This window comes from Acomys russatus, chromosome 21 (assembly GCF_903995435.1).
Source record: "Acomys russatus chromosome 21, mAcoRus1.1, whole genome shotgun sequence".
Lineage (NCBI taxonomy): Eukaryota > Metazoa > Chordata > Mammalia > Rodentia > Muridae > Acomys > Acomys russatus.
The window spans coordinates 57,189,774-57,216,818 of record NC_067157.1 but is presented as its reverse complement, the minus strand read 5'-3'; the positions used below and the strand labels follow the sequence as shown (position 1 = coordinate 57,216,818).

Sequence of the window (27,045 nt, the reverse complement as noted above, 5' to 3'; positions counted from 1 at the left end):
ATGTATAACCCCAAATACTTATTAACGTTCTTCATCTGGGCCAAAATCTCCACCCAAGCCAGCCACGTGCTTCTCTTCCACCTAACCCATGGCGGCTTCTTCTCCTCTCCTCAGGTCTCTCTCTCTTCTTCCCAGGATTCTTCCCTCTAATCCCAGGAACCTTAGCCACACCTATCTCATCTGCCCTGCCCAAGTGATGGCCTTTTACTGGTCAACAGGTGGGTCACAGAGACAGCAAGCAGTGATTAGAATCAAAAGACATCAGACCATCCCCCATCACACCACCTAGAGGAGACCCCAGCTGTTTCTTTAGCATGTGTGAAAAAACCTCTTCACCTGGGAGGGGAGGTGCCCCGAGACAACCCTGGTACCATGGACCATGGCTGGTGTCCGTCAGGAGAAGAGATCCACACTCTATCTGCTGTATGATTGCCGCCTGCGCCCCACGTGCACCTGCTAGCTTGGGGCGTGTGAGGCTATGGCACGCGCACCTGCTAGCTTGGGGCGTGTGAGGCTATGGCACGCGCACCTGCTAGCTTGGGGAGTGTGAGGCTATGGCATGTGGCAGGTTTTTTCACACCCCCCCCCCAGGGTATCGCCTCCTTCCTCTCCAGCCTCTTCCCAGTTTCTTCAGGATGGACAGTACCTCTTGGGACCTCATGGAGCAATATTTAATGACAGTCTTAAAAACAGGTAGGGATGCTGGAGCCCTGCATGTTAGGGTATTACAGCCGCTCAGCCTAAGGTGCAAGGGAGAGGGGATGGCAATGGCCCGTCCTCCATTCTCTCACAGGATGGGGCAATTGTGATACCTCTTGACCAACCAGTTCTCATTAAGATCTGACAGGAAGAGAAAGTATGAGAGAGAGGTGTTAACAGACCTAACAAGGATGTGAGGAGAGGCAGCGGCTTCCGACGGCCTAAACTTTAATGTACTTGTGTTTCTATCTAACCTCACTTCCGTTGTCTGGAATAAGAGCCAGGACAGACACAGGGGAGGCTGCAGGGAGGCCTCGCAAACTCACCACTTCCTCTGGCTCAGGTGAGAGACTGGGCCTTTCAAGCCCTGTTTCATCTCCAGTTTCCAGCATCTCTGGGCCAAGCTGGGATGAGGAATTCAGCTGGGGAACAGCCACCCTTATAGAGGAAACCAGGGGGCAAGCCCTTACCATGAGCACACCGAAGGACCACCAGTCGGCACTCTGTGTGTGCCCCCGCCGGTTCACCACCTCAGGCGCCATGTATTCGATAGTCCCACAGAAGGAGTAGGCTCTCTTGTCATGGTCGATGGCCTCCTTGCTCAGGCCAAAGTCTAAACACAAGCACAGCACAGTGTGAGCCACAGTCCCATGTCTGTGTGGACACACTCGCTTCTCCCAGAGACCACAGGGCCTTGTGCACATAGAACTGTTCAGCCCTAATGTGCTTGCACGGACTAGCATGTTCCTGAGGCTAAGATCTACAGAGTGGAGTTCTTAATAGAGCCTCAAATCCCACCACCGCCACCTCCACCACCGCCACAGCCTCCACCACTGCCACAGCCTCCACCACTGCTACCACCACCGCCACAGCCTCCACCACCACCTCCAACGCCAGAGCCTCCACCATGTGCCTTGTCACAGTAGCAGGCAGTTTTATTTCTTGGTAGTGAACATGAATTCCCAGAGGGCCTTCCCACATAAAAACATGAGGTGACGCCAGGTCGAGGGGCTAGATGGAGAGAAATGGGGTGCAGCTTTTGCAGACATGAGGAAAGGAAGCATGTCCCTGACGAGTGGCCTCGGCGTATGTGTTGAAATACATATGGAGATGAGGCCAGGACCGACCAATAGGCAGGATAATAGTGCCCAAACACTGTCTAGCACCATGGACAGATGATCTTATCGTGTGAAGGGGATTTGCAGTGCACAGTATGGACCCTGGGGTAGGGTACTGATCATATGGCACACAGGACCTAGCAGATCCCTATGTGAAAAGAGTCAGTGAGACTGGGAGATGCTGGCCCACTGGTACTGCAGCAGATGAGGAAGGGGACGCTGGGAGCTGAAGCACTCAAGGGCCAAAGGGGCATCATGAGCTTCGCCTCGAGACTTAGCAGCTCCAGGACAGTAAAGTGATAAGTTGACTCTTGTGACCTGTTGTGACAGCACCTGGAAGCTAGTACACACACGGGCACATCAGGGGGTAAGATGCAGTGTTTGCAGCTGGGCTCACTAGTGCTGCATGGCTTCGCTGTGAACAAGGAGACCAGCTGGGCCACTACCGTGGGGGAGATGAGCAGGCTCTGTGTCTGCCATGGCGCGAGCATAGGCTCAGGGCTTCTAGTCAAACACCTGAGCAAGGCCTGGTAGGAGACTCGGGCAGGTGAAGGGAGGAGGCAATGCAGAAGTCTGAGTGTCCCCTTGCTCTGAGCACATATTTGAGAGGCAAGCAAGGTCAGGAAGGGCTCTACGGTAAGGGAACAGAAGAAACAACTCAGAAGTCAGAGTTTCCCCCTGCTATGTGCTCACATTCTGAAGGCCAGCACTTGGGCACACAAAATTCAGCCAGGTCAGAGACGACACAGGGGGCTGTTAAGAGGTGGTCCACAAAAAGGGGAAAGAAGGCTACCAATATGTTTTGGGTTTTGTTTGTTTACCTGTGATCTTAATGTGTCCTTCTTCATCCAGCAGGATACTGAAAAAAAAAAGGGGGGGGGGGGGAATAAGAAGGCAGATTTCAGAGAGGGAAAAACGAAATAGAGCTCACAGTTCCATGGCATGTAGAATTCAGAGGAAAGTCCCATGGAGCTGAGATGCCGCTGTCTAGTGCCTAGGCTTCGGGCATGACTGCATCCTGGATAGGTCTAATCAAGCGCAGTCTGTATCCCACAGCCTGGCCAGCTCAGGAAGGCAACCACAGGGTGTGGCCATAAGCCTGGGGGAGGGGAACCATGGGGATGGATGGGTCTTGAGCCTGCAGGGCTGCAGGGCTACGTGTTCCTAAGGTTAGAACCCTTGGGCCCCGCCCAAATACAGAAGAATGGGTTCTTGGACTGTTCTGGCCCGTAGATGTCCAGAGCTCTTCGGGAAAGCTTCCTAGCTTTGGGAGGCCCTTGATGCCCAGAGACCCTCTTCTAAGAATCTCAGACTCTCTTGGGCCTGGTCCTTGCACTTGAGACCAATGAGGGCCATGCACAGCTGGGGTTTGGCAGAAGGATTCCTGGGCTGCCTGAGACTTCATCCTGTGACGGAACCAGAGCCAGCTGGGCAGTACCCAGAGCCATTGGTTCCTGGCCAGCCTTCTAGTGAGCATTACATCGTGAGCTGATCTTTGGCTTTGTTCTAGCTACCCCGTTGATGTATGGCCATCCTGTGAAAGAATGGAGGATGGACCGTCACCAGGGGCTCTCCTTCGCATCCTAGGCTGAGTGGCTGTGATACCCTGACATGCAGCGCTCCAACACTTCTACCTGTCTTTAAAACTGTTGTCAAATTTGGTTTCGTGAGATCCCAGGGAATACTGTCCACTCCAAAGAAATGGAGACGCAGCTGGAACAGAAGGAAGCAACACCCCAAGGGGTGGGAAAGCCTGCCACAGCCTAGGCTCCTGCAAGGCTCTGAGCTTCATACTCATAAGGAATGGGTTTTCCAGGATTGGGCGAGGGGGACGTAGGCTGGAGAGAGTACAGCAGCACAGCCACAGCTCTCTGGTGATGGGGTGTGCTGAGGGTGCACAGCACTTGCTATGGTCACCTAATTGTGCCCTCAGCCACACATAAAGGGAAAACGTTATTCTCTGTATCTGCCACAGGGGTAAAGAATAGCTGGTGTTTTCTGGAAAAGGTTATAGTACATTAATTAAGATGACAGGTTATAATTAAATGGGCAAATGTTTTCATCTTTGCTTTTTAGTCATTCTGAATCTTTGCCCAGAATTAAGCAACTTTCAAGATTCATTCCCAAATAATTCTAATTGGATCACAAAACCTTTGTCTTTATCCTGTAATTCAATGTTACTATCTGCAGCTTCGAGAAACATCTGAACTTTCAACAGTGAATCAGAACCAGAGCCTTTATGCCCAGCAAGAGTGGCTCCAAGTGCACAGAAGTCTTCCACAGGGGTCCAGGGATGGGCACAGATTTTTATAAAGCATCGTTGTGAACTAATGTGAGGTAAGCTTGTGCTAAGCTTTGTGTGAGCTCTGGGAGCAAGCCAGGCTCAGCTATCTCCCCCTGGTCAGGGAGGATGAAGGAGACGCTGTAGGCACCTAAGGACAGGGTGTCAAACCTGCTGAGGGGTCACTCTGACCTTCGAGGAAGGTGTAGATCACAAGTCCCCACTCCCTGTGGGCTCCTGAGGTCAGGCCTTCAGGATCACATGGACACAGATTCACAGGACCGGCCAGTGACACGCTGTTGACTGGTGGTTAATCAGAGCTGCATGCCGCACGCGCAAACAGGTGCTTCCCTCCACCAGCCCAGCCGGCCCCCACGGCTTCAGGGTGGCAGCTGTCTTATCTCACTCAGCTGTGTGGGTGGAGGAGAAAGGAGGAACAGGGATGTCCTCCATCCTGACCACATGACCCCTTGAACTTAGGGTGTGGCCTGGAACTGTCCAGGTGGGATTCTTCCTTCTTTGGACACTACTGTGGCTGAGGCCCTGGGGCTGGGATGACTCAGCCAGGGACACTGGACGGTTGGTCAGGGGAACTTGAAGCGCCATCTGCTAAGTCCTTTCCTGTCTGCATGTGTTAGTGCGAGCTCCTAGGTCAGTTCTGACGACACACAGATCATACACAAAGAAAATCAGGGCCATGCATCTCATTATGTTGGATGGGAGTTCCTGTGTTCATTTAAACTAGGTTAGCAGCCAACTCTTGAAATGAAAATATCAGTCCTCAAAACACAGGACCTGGGGGCCCTGTGGCTACTGTCCCTCAGCTGACCCCTTGGGATAACTAACCAGACCTATCTCCTGGTTAACCATCTCAGAGAAGGCTAAGTGGCTATGTCCCTGGAGCTTAGAGGCGTAGCTGGAAGGTACCTCAGGTCTGCATGACAACAGGAGGGAGAAGAAGAGGCGAGCGATGGGGACAAATGTCTTGTGTGACATGGTTGCTGGTGGCAGAAGCTGCCAGGCTGAGGAGGGGAGGCTACATGCCATTGGTCTCAGGCCCCACCTGCTTGGCCATCTTTGTATTATTGAAGAATGAGTGTGGCCTGGCCTCCCACAGTGGGCACTTCTACCATAACCAATGAAGGCCTGTGTCTGCCAGGCACCTGTGCAGACTAAGGAGGTGACAACCGCTCAGTCTTCTTGGAGCCCAGCACTAGAGTCACCCACATGACACTGTGCCCAGCCCACTGTTGGAAGTGTACTTGGGAAATAAATCCTAGGTAACAGCCACTGACGTGGGCTGGCAGCAGATGCCCGAGTAGGCTGTGAATGCCGTTTTTTGTACTTACTTCTCCGGCTTCAGATCCCTGTAGATGATGCCCAGGCCGTGCAGGTGGTCCAGAGCCAAGGCCAGCTCAGCCAGGTAGAACTTGACATCCTCCTCAGTGAACATGACCTAAGGGTGGGGGAAAAGCGTGGTTCAACTTGGACCACGGCTGTCCCAGAATGCATGTGTGGAGACCCTGGCTCTCCCGTGACACTCTCCTGCCACTCCTAATGCAGGTCTCACTGGTGTAGGTCGTGCTGTGAGCCTTGTGCGTGAAACCTTAGCCCACCACCAACTGGCCCTTACCTTACAAACTGCTCAGGCTGAGCGCAACCCCGGGTTCCGGTCTCATCAGGAATGATCTGGTTGTGAATTCCTCTCTCCTGTCTTCCCCTGTGCTGATGTGCGAACTGACACCATGCTCACCTGCCCTCTGCCCAGAGGGATGTGTTCCGCCAAATGCCATGTGTTGGTGGGAGAAGGGCTGTGCCTGTTGGGGATGGTGCTGCATTCTAAGCTTTCAGGAGGTGGAACCTAAGCCAGCTAAAATATCGATGGGGACACTGTGGATCCAGTGGCCCGGGGAACACTGGCCCACAGCGCTCTGTCCTGTCCTGTCCTGTTCTTGCTTTTGCAGTCATATCAAGAAGAAGGCAAGTTCTTACATGGTCATGTATATATGCATGTGTATGCACATGGATGTGTTTGCACACATGTGCACAGGGGTCAGAGGTTCATTGAAGACACCTTCCTTGGCCACTCTCCATCTGTTTTTTGAGACAGGGAATCTCACTTAACCCAGAGTTTGCTAATTTGGCTAAGCTGGCTTGGCCCTGTGATGTCATGACTCGGTACCCCAGGACGGGCAGGAGAGTGCTGCTGAGCCAGGCTTTTTAGACAGGTGGTGGAGATCCTAACTCAGACCCCCATGCTTGCATAGGAAATACTTCCTTCCCAGGGCCATCTCCCCAGGACCCACGTAAACCACTCTCACGTTTACCATGAGACATTCATGTTGAAGAGACTGTTGTCCATATTTTCTCTGAATTCCTTTGAAAGCAACACATAAAAAGGCCCACATGCAAACCGAATGTGGCCTAAGACCAGAGCTAAAATGAGATTTGGGACTGTGGTGAATGTCACCAGCTAAGCCGACAGGGCTCTGAGCTGCCAGTCAGGACCCCTCCCCTAGGTCCTGCAAAGTGTCAGCTGGTGCCCCTGGGAGCCAGCACTGGACTATGGACCCTCTCTGTCGACCAGCACCCTTCCACTCCCATTTTACTCCCCATGTGTGACCAGGGCCACACGCTCTCCCTTCACCTGCTACTTGTCTGGAGTTTTATGCAAGGCACATGTAATGCAAACCTGGGAGGGTGGAGGGAAGGAGATGGCAACTTGAAAACCACTGTCACAGGCAAATAAAAATACTCTTTTTGGAGCCGGGCAGTGGTGGCGCACGCCTGTAATCCCAGCACTTGGGAGACAGAGGCAGGTGGATCTCTGTGAGTTCCAAGTCAGCATGGTCTACAAAGCGAGTCCAGGACAGCCAGGGCTACACAGAGAAACTCTGTCTCAAAAGGGGGGGGGGGGGACTTCTGTTGAAAAGATCTGAGGAGCCTTCCATGAGCATGCTGCCCTACCTCTCAGTCTCTCTTGAGCCTCACAGAATCATTCAAATGAGAAGCATTCAAATGCTATTGCCATAGGCAGAATTCTGAGTTTTCCCACCTCACAAAGCTAGCTCAGTGCTAGCTCAAGTCACGAGGGACACAACCTCCAGAGAGTTCTTATTGGAAGGGTTGGTACTCAAACTCCGCAGCTAGAAGCGAGTGAGGCTCAGTCAGTGAGCAAAGACCCAATAAGATATTCCTAAACACAGACACACAGGGACCACCATGCAGATGAGAGGGCCACAGGCTGCTGACTGTGCCTTCCCAGGATGGGGAGGGAGACGCCATCAAATATAGTCATCCCCAAAAGTCACCACGAACTGTGTTTCACCTATCTTGCCTGGGGCAGGGGGCAGTGCTTCCAGGGTGAGTCATCCGAAGCCCTGGAGGTGTCTGTTTATAAGGCCTTCTAAGCATGAACTGTGTGCTTCTGCAGCTGTGCAGACTGTACTCTGTAGCTTAGGCTGAGAGTGAAGTCAAAATCCTGCCTCACTTTTCTGCATGCTGGGTTATAGGTGTGTGCGTAACCATGGCTAGTTTTATACAAGTTTTCATTTTTTGTTTTTGTTTTCGGTTTTTCAAGACAGGGGTTTCTCAGTGTAACAATGCTGGCTGTCCTGGAGTTGCTTTGTAGATGAGGCTGGCCTTCAACTCACAGAGGCCTCTGCCTCCCTAGAGCTGGGATTGAAGGCGTGCACCACTATGGCCAGCTTCATGAGAGTTTAAGACGTCATATAGCACTCATTTCTCACCACACGTACCAAGTATCACACACTACCTATCACACATGAGCTGTTCACATCACACATGATATCCGCACATGCCCATCCCCCTTAGCACTCTCCCTGTCTCCGTAGACAGAATGCCCCACGGGAGCTCGCCTACCTCTTTGGAAAGCCTGGTGAAAAGGTCCCCTCCACGCAGGAAGTCCAGGATCAGGTAGAGCTTGCCTTCAGTCTGAAAGGCTGTGGGAGGAGATGCAGTTGAGCACTTCATCAGCAAACACTGCTCTCTCTGACCACAGAATCTGTTCTTCCCAAAGCCCAGGTTCTCTTCAGTTCAAAGAAAGCTTTTAATCTGTAGAGCCCTCGCCCACTCAGACAGGCATACCTGACTAGCTGGGGGTCAGGTGGCCGGGCACAGAGCCCAGCAAGAGGAGGAGGACGCTACACCACACGACTCAAACACCGTCAGTGTGCCTTTCTGCTGAGTCTTGGAAAGTTTTCCTTTTCCTTCTCTTCCACCTTTATCCTTTTAATCACACAGGGACTGGAAGGTCCGGGGGGGGGGGAGGGGTGGGGTGGGCAGGAAAGTCCGTGTTCAAGCTCCTGTTCCTGAGTGGCGGTATAAATTAGGCTTCGGCCACATTTGGGTCTTTCAGGAAGACAATTTGCTGTAACGCTTGGCGATGGAAGATGGTTGTGGTAAGCAGGAGGTACGTTTCTGTTTCCTCCCGTGGAAGTGCACTCCTATACCCAGGGCACAAGAGGACCTAGAAGTGTTCATGACTGCTTTGCCTGCTTGTCTATACGGCGAAAGAGAGCTCACATGTGAATCTACTGGTAATGACTCAGACCACTGTCGTCTCATATCCAGGGCTTAACAAGGGCACACCTTAGACCGAGGGACCCACTGACCACAGAGGGACATGGAGAGAAGAGGAACATTACTACCACTGTGATAGTCAGCCAATGTCTGGAGACTCTGTCAGCACTGGTGGCCAGGTCAATGTCAGGAGGGTCAGCAACATCAACATGATCTTGACAATAGTCAGGCCAACATCGGGAAGCAACAGTTTTTATACACAGGGTACCAGGCCAGAGGGCCTTGTTATTTTAGTGTATTGAGAAAGCTTTCACTTTATGAAAGTTCCAGGACCATTTATTATAAATGCTGGCAATGAGAGACATGCCCCCTAACTTGGAGCCCCTTAGTTGGGGGCTATGTGTACTGCAGTGTCTGCAGTGTGGGTCTCGATGGGCAGTGAGAAACAGAAGCGATGCAGAACATCTGTTTGAAAGTCTGCACAAGACACCCAGTTCTTAACATCCTCATAAAACCAGGTGACCCCAGTGCTTGCTTTGGTGGCACTAGGGTCATATACCACACTGGAAGTTGATGACACTGAGAAGACTGGCATGGCCCCTTGCGTAGGGATTACATGCAAATCTGAGGAGTGTTCTGTTTTCTGTTTTGTTTTTGTTTTTTAATAAAAGGACAATCAGTTAAAAAAAAGAAAAAGAAGAGAAGAGAGACAGTGTCACGTGGTTTGAGGAGGTCTTAGACAGACAGAGAGACAGACAGACTTCTGACAGTGACTTCAGACCTGCAGAAGTTGGGACAGGACAGGAAAGGGAGAGAGCCACCTGGCCTTAGAGCTGCCTATGGAGGGAGAGGCTCTGACACAGCTGCTGTGCCTGGAAGGTGAGGGTCCCACCTGGCCCTTTAGCTGAGGGAGGCTACACCACGTGACTCAGGGCAGCCTGAACTATTCTCTTGCTCTCTGGACGTCTCCACCCCCAGCACATCTGTGCCGTTGCTTCCTGATTATAGGAGTCTCTGGTTTGGTGTGACTCTCTTCCATCATCTAATCACACGAGTGTGCTAACAAGTGTGCAGTGTGGGGTATGACTGAGCATCCACCAACTTACGGATTCCACCTCCTTCTTCTCTGAAGAGATGCGAAGGCAGAGAACTGTATTGTGCAGAGCAGTAGGTGTGTGTGGCCTCTGAAGAAGGTGATGCTCTGAACCTTAAGGGACAGAAATAATAGCCTTCCCTGAGTGGCCGTCCATTCCGCCCTTTCCTCACTCCCTTTGGAGGCAGAGGCTGGTGACTGACACACTTCATGCTGAGCGCCCCTGGGAAGGTCAGCATGTCTCACCCTAACCTAGGCCCGGAGCTTAGCCATGGTAATGTCTCAATGACAGGCAGACCCACCTCACACTGTAGGAGAAAGACAGAGCATCTTGTTCTTTCAGGAAAAACAAATAGGAAAGAGAGAGAAGATTGGGGATTTAAGAGAACTTTGTCTCCAAGACAGGATTCTGGTGAACTGAGGATCTCCTTTTGGACTAATTATTGTTTTCAGTTCCCTCTGACCACAGGCAACAGCCTAAGACCTCCTCAAATCATGTGGCACTTGCTGCACTTACCGTAATGCAACTTGACGATGAAAGGGTGATTCACTTCGGCCAGGATGTCTCTCTCCATCTTGGATCTGACCCGGTCCCGCACTGCACAACAAAAGCAAAAGGCTTTCAGAGTGTGGGCAGAGAGTTCAAGACTTAGACACTCAGCAGCAGACAAGCCAGCTCACAGCCGCGCACACAGGGAAAATCCAGAGCAGTGTGCTGGCCATGCCCCTCTTACGCACTCCCCCTACAATACATCCAAGGCACGTGCACATTCTGACACACTGGCTTCCTCGGTGCTGGCTCTTTTTCTTTGACCAGAAACAAGAAAATATACTGTACACACACGACACTTTCCTTGTAGAATCTTCTTGTGTGCCTTAAGAATAAGGACCGTTTCTCACTGACTGCAGTGCCCCATCATCCTGTAGTGTCTCTGGCCTTCGTCCCACGCTTAGTGCCCCTCCTTTCCGCAGCCTTGGGCCTGTCAACGTTTTTTTGTTTATTTTGTGTGTGTGTGTGTGTGTGTGTGTATGTGTGTGTGTGTGTTGGTGACTATCTCGCTGCGTTTGTTTTGTATCTAGAAGGTAACAGTCTCATTCCTTCCTCCTGCCCTTTGATTTTTTTAGTAAGTCTATGTCGAGGTGTGTGTGACCAGAGTTCAGCTGCTTCCTCTCACTTGCATTTCTCATGAATGGAACTCAGGTCTGGGGTCTCTGTGGGGCTGTGGCTAGATGCCTGTAGTGTGCAGGTGTGAGCAGGTGTGAGCAGGTGTGAGCAGGTGTGAGCAGGTGATGCCTCTACCTTAACCTCCTGGGGCCGAGTGAGTGAGTGGAGGTGGTGGCAAGGACTCAGCTCTCCAGTGTCAAGATCTGTCAGCCCTCTGGTAAGGGAGAGCAACCGAGGGAGTGGCAGTCTGGAACACTGTGGGTGACCTATGGATTTCTTAACTTTCATTCAGTGGCGTGAGCGTCCCCATAGGGGTTCTGCTGACTCATTTCAGGTTACAAAACAGTGCTCTTTTTTCCATTTCTGATGCAAGGGGAGTAAGAAGACAGCTCTTCCTCTCTCCATCAGGATGTCTTTGGACCTCAGAGGTGGGTAGGTAGATGGGGTGGTAGGTGAATGTGTGTGTATGCGTGTGCATGTATGTGCATGAGTGTGTGTGAGTGTGCATGAGTGTGTATGTGTGTTACAACATTATTTTAGTGAGCATACTGTGTCAAGTTCAGCCATCTGGAATACAGACATACATTAGTTTTGAGGCAAACAAACGAACCCCAGAAGAGTCTGACGGCTGCCAGAGAGTGAGAACAACGCTCAGCCTCACAGGCTGACTGGGATGCCCAGGAGGCAGCATCTGAGTGGCCTCACATGACCTTTCTGAGCAACATCTGCACATGTAGTGACACATACGTTGTATCACATTGCTCATCACTATTTAGAATGGTAATACACACTCTCAAAGTGTTACTAAAGAAATCCTCCCCAAGGATGGCGTAATGATAATAAAGTGGAATACGACGGGTGGTATGGTGTGGATGTGGGGAAAGAACTCATGTGTGATGGTAGAACTGCAACATGTGCAGCTGCTGTGGAGCAGCTAAGCACAGAGTTCCATGCAGCCCTCTTTCTAGGTAGCAATCCAAAAGAACTGATCGCATTGACTTGGACATTTGTACAGCCATGCTCATATCAGTGCTCAACAGCCATGGGTGAAGGCAAACCACATCCAACTGGAGAATAGACAAAATGTGATGTGCACATTGCCAATGAGATGAGCACGTGGCCAATGTGATGAGCACGTGGCCAATGTGATGAGCACGTGGCCAATGTGATGAGCACGTGGCCAATGTGATGAGCACGTGGCCAATGTGATGTGCATGTGGCCAATGAGATGAGCACGTGGCCAATGAGATGAGCACGTGGCCAATGTGATGAGCACGTGGCCAATGTGATGAGCACGTGGCCAATGAGATGAGCACGTGGCCAATGTGATGAGCACGTGGCCAACATGATGAGCACGTGGCCAACGTGATGTGCACACAGCCAATGTGATGAGCACGTGGCCAATGTGATGAGCACGTGGCCAATGCGATGAGCACATGGTGCACACACCAAGCAGAGCAGTGCTCTGCCCTAAGGAGAACAGCCATTCTGACATGAGCCACACACAGATTAATCTTGGAGGCATTATGCTGAGTGAACTGGGCCTGGATGTGAAGGACAATTGTTCACGATTCTACTTGTTAGGACTTAAAATAGGCAAGTTCTCATAGTCAGAAGGAAGAGTAGCTGGTACTGGGAGCTGGAGGGATGGAGAACAGGAAGTTGCTGTCTAGTGGGTCAGAGCTTCTGCTGTGGTAATGAAAGGTGTGGTGTAATGTTGGTGGTACTTTCATGGTATAGTGAATCTCCTGAAAATTGCTAAAATGATGACTGTTATGCTCGGCACAGTTCAAGAGACAGCAGTCTTTCCTCACGCCTTGGTTCCAGCGACAGTCACCTCTGCTTTGCTCTACTGACTCTTATTTCAGCCTTTGCATCCCTATCACAGGCACCAGATGAAGTCCCAGATTGCACACATGAGCCATCAGCCTGGGTCCAAGGGCCTCCACTGTCCCTTGTGGTGGCCTTCTTCTCATGGTACTTTGAGATCTGATAGGCCTGTCTCTTCTTCTCCTGGCCCACTGCTCTGCTTGTCACATGTGTCACTGCAGCAGTCTTCGACATCCCTTAGAGGGTAAAGTGAACAGGCATCCAAGAGGCAGCAGAGCGACGGCTGTAGGAACTCTAGAATCTGCTTCTAATGTCCCACACAGCTCTATGCTCTAAGCATATATAGATTCACCCTGAAGCTAAGAGTGACAGGCTGTATTGTAACCTCATGGCCAGGAGACCCCGGCGGGTCTGCCTGTTGTTTCATAGAAGAGAAAGCAGGTCAAAGGCAGCTCACCCAGAGAGAATCCCTCCTGCATCTCTTTGCTGAGTGCACCCTCACCTTGCTAGAGATTGGACACTGCCACTGTAGTGACAGCACAGAGGTCAAAGGACTCATGAGGAGAAAAGAGACCTGAGCAGTCTGGGCGGAAGAGGTTGAGTGAGTGGGGATTCGGAACGGCAACTACAACCCAAGAGGAGTGCCTGTGCCCAAAGTAAAGATGGCTGCTAAGATGAACATATCTTCCCATCATGGCCACTCTTTGTCACAGAGTAGTGACCTTAGCTGGGATCATGCTCAGAAGGTCTGCACAAGGATCTTCCTGCCATCTTCCTGCTGCCGAGTTAATCCTGAAGTGGCCTACAGTCTGGAGTTTTGTCAGGGAGGGTTTTGTTTGTTTGTTTGTTTTCTTATGAAGATCAACCAGGACGGGCCGAGCGGTGGTGGACTTTGGGGCAGTGCAGACAGGAGAGTAGGCGTTGGGTTTGGGTCTTCCCGGGCCTTTTGTAGGTAGGACGGCTGAGTGGTGAAGCTTGATTCTCCCTCCTGGTCATGAGTCTTTGTCCCTCCCACCTCCTCCCAGCCTCCTGTTCCAGCCCCATTTCTCTGCACACTCTGTGCTAGCAGTTAGCACGCAACGCTGAAGCTCGGCCTCCTACAAGAGGCTAGCAGAGAGATAGCCAGAAGAGGGATGCTGTGGGGGTTGGCCGTGGGAAGCCTGAGTCAGGAGGCTGCAGAGAGGTACTGCACGCGTGCTGAGCAGCCTGGGTGCTGCACAGAGAGGCTGTAGTGGGCAGGCCCAGCCAGCACTGACACGAAGTGCTGGAAGGAGGCAGGACTTACACGTGGCACAGAGCCATGGCTGCACCTGATTGAGATGCCTGTGGGAAATGTAACAGCAGAGGAGACTGTGAGAGGCTGTGCGCACAGTCCCAGAGAGACTGAGCTAGCACAAGGAGGCAGACCAGAGGACTGCGACCACTCTGGTCCCACAAGAAGTGTGTGCTCCTTGGAGCTCCTCTGGCTTTGATTGTGAGGAAGCCATAGGGTCATCAAGAGGAAGCCACCTGCAGGCACTCGGGTGATATGCCAAGGCCACGCAGTGGCTGGCAGGAGGCTGGGTTCCAGCTTTGCTGTCAATGCAGGAAAAAAGTGCCCGTCCCACACAGGGATGCAGAGAATGAAGAGAGGCCCTTGGGGACCGCAGGTACAGGGTCTCACTGTCCTGTACCAGGATTTAGAGAGCACACACCTCATTGTGGAGGGCAGCATGGAAGGTAGTGGGAGATAGAGAACAATCTAGAAGCATGAAGGAAGCACACTGGCCCACACCGGACAGTCCCAGACCATCCAGCAGGGTGAGGGCAAAGGAGCTCACACACACGTGGGGGTGATGAAGGGTCATGCCTTTGGGGTAACTTTTCTAAGTTTTGGTACTTTCATTTTCTATGAAGCCGAGGGTGGGCTTGATCTGATGCTCTTCTGCTTTCAAAGCTCCGCCCCTCTTTTTTTTTTTTTTCAATTAAAAAATTTCACCCACCCTTCTCTTGGAGAAATGCCCTATCTCAACATGGATAGAAGCAAGGCTCTCGAGTAAGGCAGGCTCGCCGGCCCCCCTGCAGGTGCCCTGGAGACTTCACACTGGGTCTCTGCCCTGACCAGGGCTCCCAGGAGAAAACCAATAATGGCAGGTGAATAGGAGGGGAGATGCTCCTCCACCTCCTCGGCCGCAGGAACACAGATCCGGACTACAGCAGGCAGGATGTGGAAGAGTCCGGGGAGGTAGTAAAAAACAAACTGCAACCTGCCTGTTCAGTGGGAAGCACAGCTGATGGCGGCTAACAAAGGCCGGGGTGGGGGTTGCGGGGTGGGGGTGGGGAGTGGGGGTGGGGAGTGGGGAGAAGGGTATTTTCTCAAAATGAAAGACATGAGAGGAAACACTGGTCATGAATAACAGGCCCTGACTCTCAGCAACCCAGATCAAGTCCATCAAAAAGACAGCCTCTGATTTCTGCATCTGGGAGCTCAGGGGCAGCTACTGTCAGCCGGGAGGCCCTCTACCTGCTCAATGAGGGCTGATTTCCTTTTGACCTCAGTAGCACCTATCCCCTGTGTGTCAGTGGAACACACACTCTCTCTCACCCCTTTATGCCTTTTCTCTATGGGAAAGTTTCCACGCCATCCACCCGGCCCCACCCCTATGGCCTACGAAATATGGCTTGGTGAAACAGGGTTGCAAGGAAAAAGGACGATTTCTCCACCATCCCACCATGGTCTTGAATCTCGTTTCCATCATCCAAAAACCCTCTAAAATGCATGCATGCCCTGAGCTCACTCAGCCCGAACTGTTCAGCCACCTGTCTCCCAGAGGAAGAAGGCAGTCTCCAGCATATGAAGGCTTAATTTGTGATGGAAAATGGTCTCTGAGCATCTGAGTTTCCAGACTTTTGGGAGTCAAACCTTTGCAGATAATTACCCACTGCCTGAAGAGAAGAGAGGAACCCACCGATACTCAGGGTGGCCCTGGGCTGCATGATTCCCAAGACCTGCCTCTTTTGTTTCTGCACACTGAACTGTGTCAATGATGTGACGGTTGGAGGCCTTCTTCAGGGTCACACTGTGTAGATGCTGAAGACACTGGGGAGTGAGTAGGCTCTGGCCCTCACCGTCACATGTCTGTAGGTCAAGAAGAGCAATTCTGCCAACAACAAACAAGATGGACTCCAAACTACACAGGCAGGAGGCTCAACAAGAAAGCAGAGCCTTCCAAAGGGAAGGTGTTTGCTACATGAGAACAGGGCGGCTCAGACAGCAGAAGGCTTACGAGGGAGCCATTCTCACTCTACTCTTCACCAGGGACAACTCACTGGGAAAACCCCTGACAGAGTGAAGGTCTTGAGCACAGGTCAGCAGGTGGCTTCCTGGTGAGGAAGTGGGAGGGGGGGACTGCTGGGAGCCCTGCCTCTACTGCCTCTGCACAGTGTGGCTTGGGGGCACTTAGCTGCACAGCCCTCAGTCCCCTCATTTGTGAAGTGGTATTACTCACTCTCGAACTGAAAAGGAGGAACCTAGAACTTGTGTTTGGAGTGTGCCTCACGTAGCCTCTGCCTCCGAGGAATCTGGAACCACCCAAATGGGAACCAAATGGTATAAATGAGTTAGCTTAGAGACGCAATCTGTTCGGGCGCAGGCAGCCACTGACGCTGACTTTCTCAATGAGTCAATGTTTTTAACAAAGCACCTCAGCAAAGACAGAAACAAATACAAAGTGCTGAAAATACCATTCTGGGGGCTGGAGCCAGAGCGCAAGTGTCGGGACAACTCCAGCTGGGGACTGTTTCAAGACACTGAGACCAATACAAGTGCCATCAATACAGGCCTGTGCTGGCCCCCAGAACGACCAGCAGGCACATCTACCTCTGGAGTTATGTGTCAGTGCCACAGCAAGAGAGTGGTAAGAAACAGGCTCCGCCTGCCACGCCCTGCTTATGTCCCTTCCCTCTTCCTAAGCATGTCTGTGCTTCCCGAAGACCCACGCCTCAGCCACCAAGAGTCACACCTGGCATTGCAGAGGCTGCCCACGGGCCTCATGGCTCTGTTAGAGAGCTGGCCGAGGGACCTGTTCTCCTTCACAGTGAGCAGAGCACACTTCCCTTCTGAAAAGAGGATGTAATGCCACTTTCAGGGTGAGAACACAGACTTCCAGGGAAATAACTACAAGTTAGGTCCCAAACACAGGTAATAAACACTGCCAAATTAGCCCTGCAAAGAAACACCACAGGCTGGCAATTCCTTCCACACTGGAGAGATGGCTGCAGGCACACGATTCCTGCACTGCCTGCGGTACCAGTCTTTGCCACGAGTCATTATCACACCCATTAACTGCTTACGGGCATTCACGGAGGGATCACAGCTGACAAAGGTGGCATTCTCCCTAAGCAGATGGCAGCCCCGGCTCTGCACAACAGACTGAAGCGTGCCTGAGTGTCCCTGGCCCATCTCCAGACCAGTTGATTCCCATGGAGAAAAAGAACAGAAAGTGACTTCCATACAAAGTCTGCTGGAGGAGGGCACCTATTAGCCACGGCCCTGTCTTAGCTCAGAGGGCATAGGGCCAGGAGAGGCTCCCCAAGTGACAGGGCCAGTGGAGTCTAGAGCTGGCTGTGGCTCCAAGCCCAGTTCCCTACTCTGAGCCATGTACTAAGGAATGTCCACATGGGCAATGAAGAGAGACAGGAGGGAAATTTAAGATCCTCAGGCTCAGCCTTTCCATGAAGCCCCATGAGCTACTAGAAGGCCACTGTCCCACTCAATACAGGACACCTCTTGTGGCTGGTCACAGTGCCCATTTACCAGCTCATGAACTACACAGGAAGAGATCAGATTCACCTAATGTTGGGGCTCATGCTTGGAAACACGTTTCTGGGCAGAACGTTCACTCAGTCAAAACTCCTCCATCACTAAGTGTGAATGTCACACTCAGGGTCCCCATATTTAAAGCACACAATATGAAGCTATTGCCAGCGGTTACTTTATACTGTCACAAAACTTTGCCAAGTTCAAGATTACAGGAGACTGTGTAAAGGCCCTTAAGTGGCACCACGCTGTCATGGAATGGGGGGGTGGTGGAACTGGGAGGACGGGGCGAGGGGACCTTGGCTGGGATGGCGAGCAGGAGCACACACCTGCTGGCTCGGGCTGGGATGGCGAGCAGGAGCACACACCTGCTGGCTCCGTTCTCTTCCAGCTACGGCACAGTTGGCATCATTTTAGAAACCGCTTGTCACTTTTATAATGAAAGGAGGGGGCTGCGCCTGACACTCCAAACTTGAAGGTAAAATAGAGCTGTGAGAACTATTGTACTCCTTGTCACATCCCGAGGACTCCCGCTGACAACGTCCTCCCTCCCAAGGCCATCACCATCACCGCACTGTGGAGGAACAAGCTGAAGCTCCAGAGCCATTTCCACAAGCCCCTCCCCCTCTTCTTCCTTCCTTTTCCAAAATGACTTTGCTATTCACCTGGACTCCAGTTCCCTCTGGTGACTGTACTCTTAGGGGTCGTGATTGGCAAGGGGAGGACACACCGTGGGTGCAACAAACACACCTTTCTCTCCAGCGCATTTCTCATAATCAAACAGCCTGCAAGCTGGGGTTATGACGGAGAGGGGACAGAACTGGGTATTTGAGAAACTCGGGGTAACAGGATCTAACAGAGGAGCTGGAAGTAAAACCAACTCGAGTGCCCCTAGTGTGCCTCTCTTCCCAGTTGGGAGGGAGAAGCCCATGTGGGAGGGTGGGGCAAGCCCAGTGGGAGCACACAGCCCAGGGGCCGGCTCTGTGTCTAAATGCTGCAGTATCACATCTTGTGGCCAACGCACGCACGCGCGCGCACACACACACACACACACACACACACACACACACACACACACACACACACACACACACAGAGCTCTGTGAGGCCTCTCCATTTTCTCTTAAGAAAGAGAATCAATTGGATTTCTGGGAGAAAATCTATCCATTCCTTAGTGATGTTCCATTATAGAAAACTAAAGTAGCAGGGCTGGAGAGATGGCTCAATGGTTAAGAGCGCCGCCTGCTCTTCCAAAGGTCCTGAGTTCAATTCCCAGCAACCTCATGGTGGCTCACAGTAATCTATAATGGGATCTGATGCCCCCTTCTGGCATGCAGGTGTACATGCAGGCAGAACACAGCATACATAATAAATAAATAAATAAATAAATAAATATGTTTTTAAAAAAAAAAAAAAAAGCTGAAATAGTGTGGAATGTAAAACAACGCTTGGTTTTTAGCTTGAAGGATCCCAAGGAGATGGGAACATTTTTCCAGTCCTTTTCCCCATATGGCTCATTTTCACAATATGTAAGTGATTGCACATAGCCGAACATATTGTCCTAGAGTATTTGTTTCCTAAAAAATCGTAAGACACCTGATATGAGGGGTTTTGTCATTGAAATACAATTTATGGAGAAGAAAATAAAAGTTGTCTGTAATTTGGTAACTAGACAGAGTTGTTCACGTGCCCACATTACTCATGCTGGTGAAGACATGAGTATGTATATTTGTGCATTTGTGTGTATGTATGTGAGCGTGTATGTGTATATGTGTTTGTGCGTATGTATGTGTGTTTGTGCATATGTATACAGGCGTGTATGTGTATGTGTGTGTATTATGTGGGCATGTATGTGTGCGTGTATTTGTGTGTATGTATATGGACATGTATGTGTATGTGTGTGTATTATGTGGGCATGTATGTGTATGTGTGTGTATGTATGTGGGCATGTATGTGTGCGTGTATTTGTATGTGTATGTGTGTGATTGACTGTGTGTGTATGGGCTGCATGTGCATGTAATCTTCTCTGTGTGAACGTGTGTATATATCTGTGTATATGCACATGTGTTGTGTTTGTGTACATTTGAGTAGATGTATGTTTAACACAGGCTCGGAGCACTCAGTAAGATCATCCAGGAGATGTGCTCCTACGTTCTACGTGTAAAACTGGGTTGGGAGCCATTTCCAAGAGCACTTCAGCTTGGATCATCTCAGGCTCATCGTCTAAGGGAAACAGTTGTAGGCTACAGAAGGTTAGGGAAGTCACAGGTTGGATCGTGGTTACAGAATAGTTAGGGAAGTCACAGGCTGGATCGTGGTTACAGAATAGTTAGGGAAGTCACAGGCTGGATCGTGGTTACAGAATAGTTAGGGAAGTCACAGGCTGGATCATGGTTACAGAATAGTTACGGAAGTCACGGGCTGGATCGTGGTTACAGAATAGTTAGGGAAGTCACAGGCTGGATCATGGTTACAGAATAGTTAGGGAAGTCACGGGCTGGATCATGGTTACAGAATAGTTAGGGAAGTCACAGGCTGGGTCGTGGTTACAGAATAGTAAGGGAAGTCACAGGCTGGATCATGGTTACAGAATAGTTAGGGAAGTCACGGGCTGGATCATGGTTACAGAATAGTTAGGGAAGTCACAGGCTGGATCGTGGTTACAGAATAGTTAGGGAAGTCACGGGCTGGATCATGGTTATAGAAGGTTAGAGAAGTCATAGGCTGGACATTGTGGTTATTTCTGGTGGAGCAGAGAGCTAGTACGTGCTAAACAGAGAGCACTGCTTCCTGGTCCTTTGAGTCTGTGTGTTCTGCAGCACCTGCTGAGCACCTCGGACCCTCCTTAGTGGCTCCTGCTTCGCTCTGCTTCCTCTCCATCCCAGACCAGCTAGGTCTGCCTCATGCTTGCTCTCTGATTGACAGGACTCAGGACCCAGAGAGGCCAAGGACACCACAAGAACACCTACAGAATCAACTAAGCTGGCCCCACTGGGGTACACAGAGACTGAACTGCCAACCAGAGAGCATGCATGAGACAGACCTAGGCCCTTTTCACACATGTCACAGTCGTGCAGCTGGGTCTTCATGTGGGACGCCTCAGGCAGGAGCTATCTAACCACTGCCTGCCTTTGGGTCTCTTTCCTCTGACTGGGCTGCCTGCCTAGCCTTGACAGCGAAATGCTCCTAATCTCACTGCAACTTGATAATCCTTAGGTAAAGAGTTTATCTTATTAAATGTTGGAATTGTTTCCTATACATTTCTCAGGCAGAAAGAACAATTCTTTAACATTTTTGTGAAGAGTTTTAGACTGTTGATAGCCATAGGGGGCCTCCCCTTTTCTGAGAAGAAATAAAGGAGAGGTGGATGGGAGGGGGAGAGGAGAGGAGGAGAGAGGATGAGCCTGGGAGAATAGGAGTTTAGGGAAGCTGCAATCAAGATGTAAAGTAAATAAATAACTTAATAATAAAAAGGAACAGAAATTTATAATTAAAAAGAAGAAGCTCAGCCTCATGAATAAGTCAAGCTTGTGTTTCCAATCCCTGTTCTGGAGCTACAAACGCAGCGGCTGCCTCTGTGGGTCAGCATCCTTCCTGTTTGATCTCTACTGCTGTGGTAAGACCCACAGGAACCAGGGAGGGAGAGGGTTATCTGGCCTACTCGTCCAGAGCACAGTCCATCACAGAAGGGCAAGAACTCAAGGCAGGAACCTGGACGCAGGAGCTGATGCAGAGACCATGAAAGAGTGCTGTCCACTGGTGTGTTCCCCACAGCCTGCTCGGCTTGTTTAGTTATGCCACCCAGGACCACTTTCCCAGGGGTGGCACCAACTCTAATGGGCTGGACCCTCTCCTACATCACATGAAGAGAATGCCCCACAGACTTGCCTACAGACCAATCTGATGGGGCGAGGGTCTCTCTCTTCACACGTCTCTAGCTTATGCCAAGTGGTCAAAATAGCTCAGTCAGCCTCCTCTTAACATCAATAAACTGGAATTGGTAGCTGTAAACTTGTGTCGGCCATCCTCCCGTCAGCATCCTGGCCCCATGTTCATCCACAGGGTGCATCTACTCTCACTGGCATCTTCAGGAAGGAAGGGCTTACAGTCAGAGGTATAGTTCACCATGGAAGAGGACACAGTTGTGGCAGGGGCAGGAGGCAGCTGCTCGTGTTGTGTTCACAGGTAGGGTATGGAAAGTGATGGGCATTACTGCTCAGCTCTCCCATTGTATGCTTGGCCCATGGGTTGGGGTCACACACACTCAGGGCTGGTCTTCTCACCTCAGTTGGACCTCCAAGGAAACACCTCTATAGATACACCAAGATGTGTGTCTTCAGGGGACGGTGATGACAAGGCATGAACATCTCAGTGGACACTGGTGCTGCTGATGGCGGGCTCCACAGAGGACCAGCTGGGTCATAGGACAATGTGTTTCGCATCTAAAGAACGGCAGAAGCCGTTTACTCTGAGGACTTTCAAGTGACCCTGAACCAGTAGGGTTTTAATGTAATGTCTGTTTCTCTGAGATAGTCCTTAAGTTGGAATTTCTCATTTCTCAGGTAGAGCAATTCTTTAATGTTTTTGTGAAGACTTTTGCACTATTTCACTGTTCAGTTAACAGCCAGCTGAACCACCATCGCATCGTCGTCCATAACCTGATGTTAGCTCGAAGAAAGACACTGCTGTGGAGCTGAATCATCTGTGGAGAGCCCCCTCCCGGGCTCTGCTCCCATGTAGCTATGAGCCACTTGTCAGTGTTGACAGTGCCTTCCCTAGGCACCCTCAGATGACAGGTCTCTCTTCACAGGCTGGCAGAAGTGGTCAGAATTTGCATGTTCTGACCACTGGCCAGCCTAATTTATCTCTTTTATGGACAATAACCACCCAGTCTAAAGTTAGGCCTTGGATCTCACATACATGCTAAACCCTAGAGCATCTCCCTGGAAAGAAAATTTCCATCCTGCATACTAAAATGTTCACAATCTGTGGATACTTCGTCCACGCATTTATCGCCCGATATATAACTGTCATATGCTGCTTGAAAACACGCACTTTATCTCCCCAGCTACACATCAAGTGAGTTGAGGGCACAGAATGACACATTCTTTGGAGTCCTCTGCTGCTAAGGACAGTACATTACAAGACCTAAAAAATTCAAGTGTCCCGTTGACATCTTTTGAATCTCACTGTATCCCAAGGGCCTAAGCATGTGCTCCATGCTCCTCCAGGGAAGCCCCAACTCGAGGCTCCACTTCTAAAAGGCCAGTGCACGTCACTGACAAGCCACTGTCATAATATGTCCATGCTGGTGTGAATCTTGTGTCCATGTCACTAACAAGCCACTGTCCTATTATGCCTATGCTCGTGTGACTCTTGTATCCATGTCACTAACAAGCCACTGTCATAATATGCCCGTGCTGGACGGCCTTGGCTCCTCCCCAGTGACAGGACAGAGGGGTGATCAGAACAGAGCAGGTCTGAGTCTGGGCTTGGGACAGCCCTTGGGTTAACTGTGCACACCTCACTGGGAGGAAGGGCACACCAGAGGCTGAAAGTCAGCAGTTCTCTGAGTGTCTAACCTCCAGTTACTGGGCAACAAGGAAGCATAGCATATTTGCAAATCGCGTTTCCCGTGAAACTGAGCAATCCAGTGTGGCGGGTGGTGCTCGGCCTACTGTGGAGCCACAGTGGGAACAAATGGCTTCCTGCTGCTGCTCTTTTCCCACATGGATCTCTGCTGCAGAACATATGCAGAATGCTACTTATGCAACAATTTCTCCTCTGAAAACCAGAGAGACTTGCAGGAGGCACTTACAATACCTGAGAAATGTTTGCAGCTTATTATCAGCCAGAGCGCAAGGCCCGGCACCCTCCTCTGAGAGCGGTTCCTGAAACCATGAAGGCTAAGTAGGGTTCTATTTCCTCAAATTGCCCAGCTGACAACTACAGTGCCACATCTCAGAAGCAACCGGCCCCTCCCAGGACCCTTACCTTTCAAGGTGGCTTTCTTCAGGACCTTCATGGCGTAGAGCTGACCAGCATCCGACCCTGTGACCTTCCTCACCAGGAACACCTGAGAAGCAGGAAACACACGGCTGTCTGTGGTGATTAGCTTTAACTGTCACCTGTGAGAGGCCAAGGGCCTGTGGGAGACCCCGCTCACTAAGGGTGGGGCACTCACAGGCAGGGGGCGTTGCACTGTATGAGCGTGCAGCACCAGAGGGGAGTATTCAGCTGGCAGGCTAGCAAGTGAGCGGCCTTCGAGCATCCATTCCCCTGCGCTCTTTACCCCGTGCCAGCCCTGCAGAATTGGGCCATGGACCTGCGAGCTAGAGAAGCTCATCCCCTATGAGATGCTTCCATGAATACATTCTCAAAGCAGCCGACGTGAAACACGCTGCTATCCTGGGTAATCGGACGGGAGGCTACAAAGGATGTGCCAGTCATGGGTCCAGCACTTAGGCTGCCCGCACATGCTCCATCTACCAGCTGCAGCTCCCAGAAGGTAAACTCGCACAGAGCAGGTTGCACCAGATGCGCAGACACACTGGCTCTCCTCATTCAAACTCTCCTTACCCAGATCTGTCCTAGCATTTCTATTCCATGATAAAAGCAAGTCCGGGAGGGAGGGGCTTATTTGGCTCACACGTACACACTATAGTCCATCACTGAAGGAAGGCAGGGCAAGAACTCAAACAGGGCAGGAACCTGGAGGCAGAAGCTGATGCAGAGGCCATGGAGGCGAGCTGCTTACTGGTTTGATGCCCATGACTTGCTCCCCATGGCTTTGCTTAGCCTGTTTTCTTAGAGAACCCAGGACCACCTGCTCAGGGATGGCACCACCTGCAATGGGCTGGGCCCTTCCCCACCCCCCATCGATCATTAGTTTTAAAAATGTTCTGTAGGTTTCTCTGCAGCTCAATTTTATGGAGGCATTTTCTCAATTGAGGTTCCCTTCTTTCAGATAATTTTAGCTTGTGTCAAGTTGACCTAAGAATAGTTAGGACAAGCTTCTAGTTGGGGCGGCAGAAGTTCATTTGCTGGCTCTTAAGCATGCTCACGTGGGTGTTTAACACTGCCTGACACACTTCTGATACAAGAACTAAATCAACAAAACAAAAGACACCTGAGCCAGGCCGAGCTGAGAAAAGAATGAGGAAAATTGCTGAGTGTGAAGAAGAGAGTTCTACACAAATGAAGAAAGCACTAGTTTTCCTAAAAGAATATTCTCAGTGATGTAAGCCCTGCTTGGTGACAGAGCTCACACTGCCACGGCTATGGCGTAGTTGTGGGCAGAAGCAGCTTCCCTTAGATGGGTCTGTTGCATTCCCCTTTCCCAAAGGCTCTTCTCACGCCCAGCCTTCCTGCATGTACTTTGGGGTACTCTAGCTCCATGCAAACTCTAGACAGTCCACAGTGACTAAGGATGCCCCACCTCATGAGCCTCTGTCTGTAACATCAGTCACAGTAGGGCTGCAGGTTTCCCCAGCCACATGGTTGATAAGTCCTCATGCCTTGGTTCTCCTTCATAGACAAGGAGAGTGTTCAGGAACCTGCAGTGTGTGGAGCAAGGTCTCTCAGCGCAGAGCACAGGTGTGGGCCAATTGGTCTCTGCTGCCCTCCTGGGAGACCCCAGGCATCCACTCCAGCAGCACAATAGAGGAGGAAGTAGGAGGATGCACCGCCCAAGCCCAGGAGCCACATCTGTCGATGGAGGGTCCACCCCACACCTTCGTGTATCCTGAGGGAATTCTGCTGCCTCCGGCCCCAGAACTGCCTCTCCCCAACTCCTCCTGGCCACTGTCAGTACTGTAGCCACACCCTTCAACTATCTGGTGTCCATGGGGAAATCCGGGCTCTTTGCCACATGGCAAAGATGCACGAGAGAAGAAAAGCTCTGTCTTGTATAATGATCAGCGCCTTCATGGGAAGTCACGGGGATACAAGGTCACTGAGAATGGCATGGAGCACCCATGTGTACGAGTGTGCACATCTCCAGGGGTGGATGAACAAGCCTAGGGTACAGACCCAGGAGAGAGCCCACAGCTCACTCTCATATGTACCAACTGACGTGCTGGATATGAGACACCAAACTCACCCACAGGACCTTGAGATCCCATGGCCCTGAACATGGCTCTGCCACATCCCTAAAAGTTACTGTAGATGGAAGAACTCTTGTTCCAGGCCAGCGGCTCTCAACCTTCCTAATGCTGCGACCCTTTAATACAATTCCTCATGCTGTGGTAAACCCCAACCATAAAAGTATTTTCCTTGCTACTTTATTTTTCTGTTTGTTTGTGGGTTTTTTCCCTTTTTAATTAAACATTTCATTGTGACTTTATAACTGTAATTTTGCTACTGTTATGAAATGTAATGTAAACTTCTGTGTTTTCCAATGGTCTTAGGTAACTTCTGTAAAAAGAGGTTCAACCCCCAAAGGCATTGTAACCCATAGGCTGAGAACAACCATGCTGGGCAATGCTGTACTGGGTCAAGGCCACTTCCTCGATGCAGCTTCCCAGTAAGCAGCTAGAAATGAGAAGGCAGCGACTGGAATAAGGGACTTTTTGAACTGCTCAGTCCCTGTGTCTGAACTGACTCAGTGTAGTTCCCATCTGATATAATTCATTCACTCTCCCAGCCTGTTCCTGACACCCACAGCATCTATCAGCACACTGTCAAAAAAGTGTAGGATTGCTAATGCCTGGCAGCCAGGAGGGGAAGGAAGGAGGGGGAGGCAAGAGGAGGAGGAGGAGGAGGAGGAGAAGGCGGCAGGAAGAGAGGAAGAGGCAGGAGACAGGAGGCAGGAGGAAGCAGGAGGCAGGAGACAGGAGGCAGGAGACAGGAGGCAGGAGGAGGAGGAGGCAGGAGGAGGCAGGAGGAGGAGGCAGGAGGAGGAGGAGGAGGCAGGAGGAGGCAGGAGGAGGAGGAGGCAGGAGGCAGGAGGCATGGCCAGGAGTCTAGGTGCTGATGAGGACCCCTGGGTGCTATGCAGACCATGGCAGCTAAGCATCCACTGCATCACAGGCTGAAAGGTGGAAAGCAGGCTGGGGCTTGTAGCAGGGTTTGTGCTGTTGATGGCAGGAACAACACTTTTTCCTGCCAGCCATCAGGTTGGAGTCAGTGGGATCTGAGCACTGAGGAGGCAGCACAGGACATCTGGCTGTAGCCCTACTGTGGTGAATGACATTTTGGCTGTAGCCCTACTGTGGTGATTGCATGCCAATGAGTGGAGTGAGGGATGCATGCATCCATGGCCAAGTCATAGAGTCTTCACATGGAGAACAGTATCTTGAGTCACTGTTCAAGCCCTCACAGGACTCTGGACAGCAGACAGATGAGCCTCTCCATTCTGCCATATTATAGCTGAGACAGACGCCCCATAAATTCCTCCTGCAGGGAGAGGCCTGGAGAAAGGAAGCCATGTCTTCACATTCAGGGCTGCTTGACCTTTCTCTACACCCTGACATGTAACGTGGCATGACGGGACAGTGTCCCCCAAGGTCCCTGCCATCG

The 27,045-nt window shown here is 51.1% G+C and overlaps 1 protein-coding gene across 1 annotated transcript in view; it reads right to left on the bottom strand.

The window, feature by feature from the left end:
- The window catches only part of Rps6ka2 (ribosomal protein S6 kinase A2), a 140,744-nt gene that overhangs the window by 52,876 nt on the left and 60,823 nt on the right, over window positions 1-27,045 (bottom strand). Inside the window, exons 3-8 of the mRNA XM_051164213.1 lie at window positions 23,521-23,602; window positions 10,251-10,331; window positions 7,981-8,060; window positions 5,448-5,554; window positions 2,639-2,676; window positions 1,170-1,312 (exon numbers count right to left, since the gene is read on the bottom strand). Of these exons, the coding sequence (XP_051020170.1) occupies window positions 1,170-1,312; window positions 2,639-2,676; window positions 5,448-5,554; window positions 7,981-8,060; window positions 10,251-10,331; window positions 23,521-23,602 (531 nt within the window). The remainder of the gene's footprint in view (window positions 1-1,169; window positions 1,313-2,638; window positions 2,677-5,447; window positions 5,555-7,980; window positions 8,061-10,250; window positions 10,332-23,520; window positions 23,603-27,045) is intronic.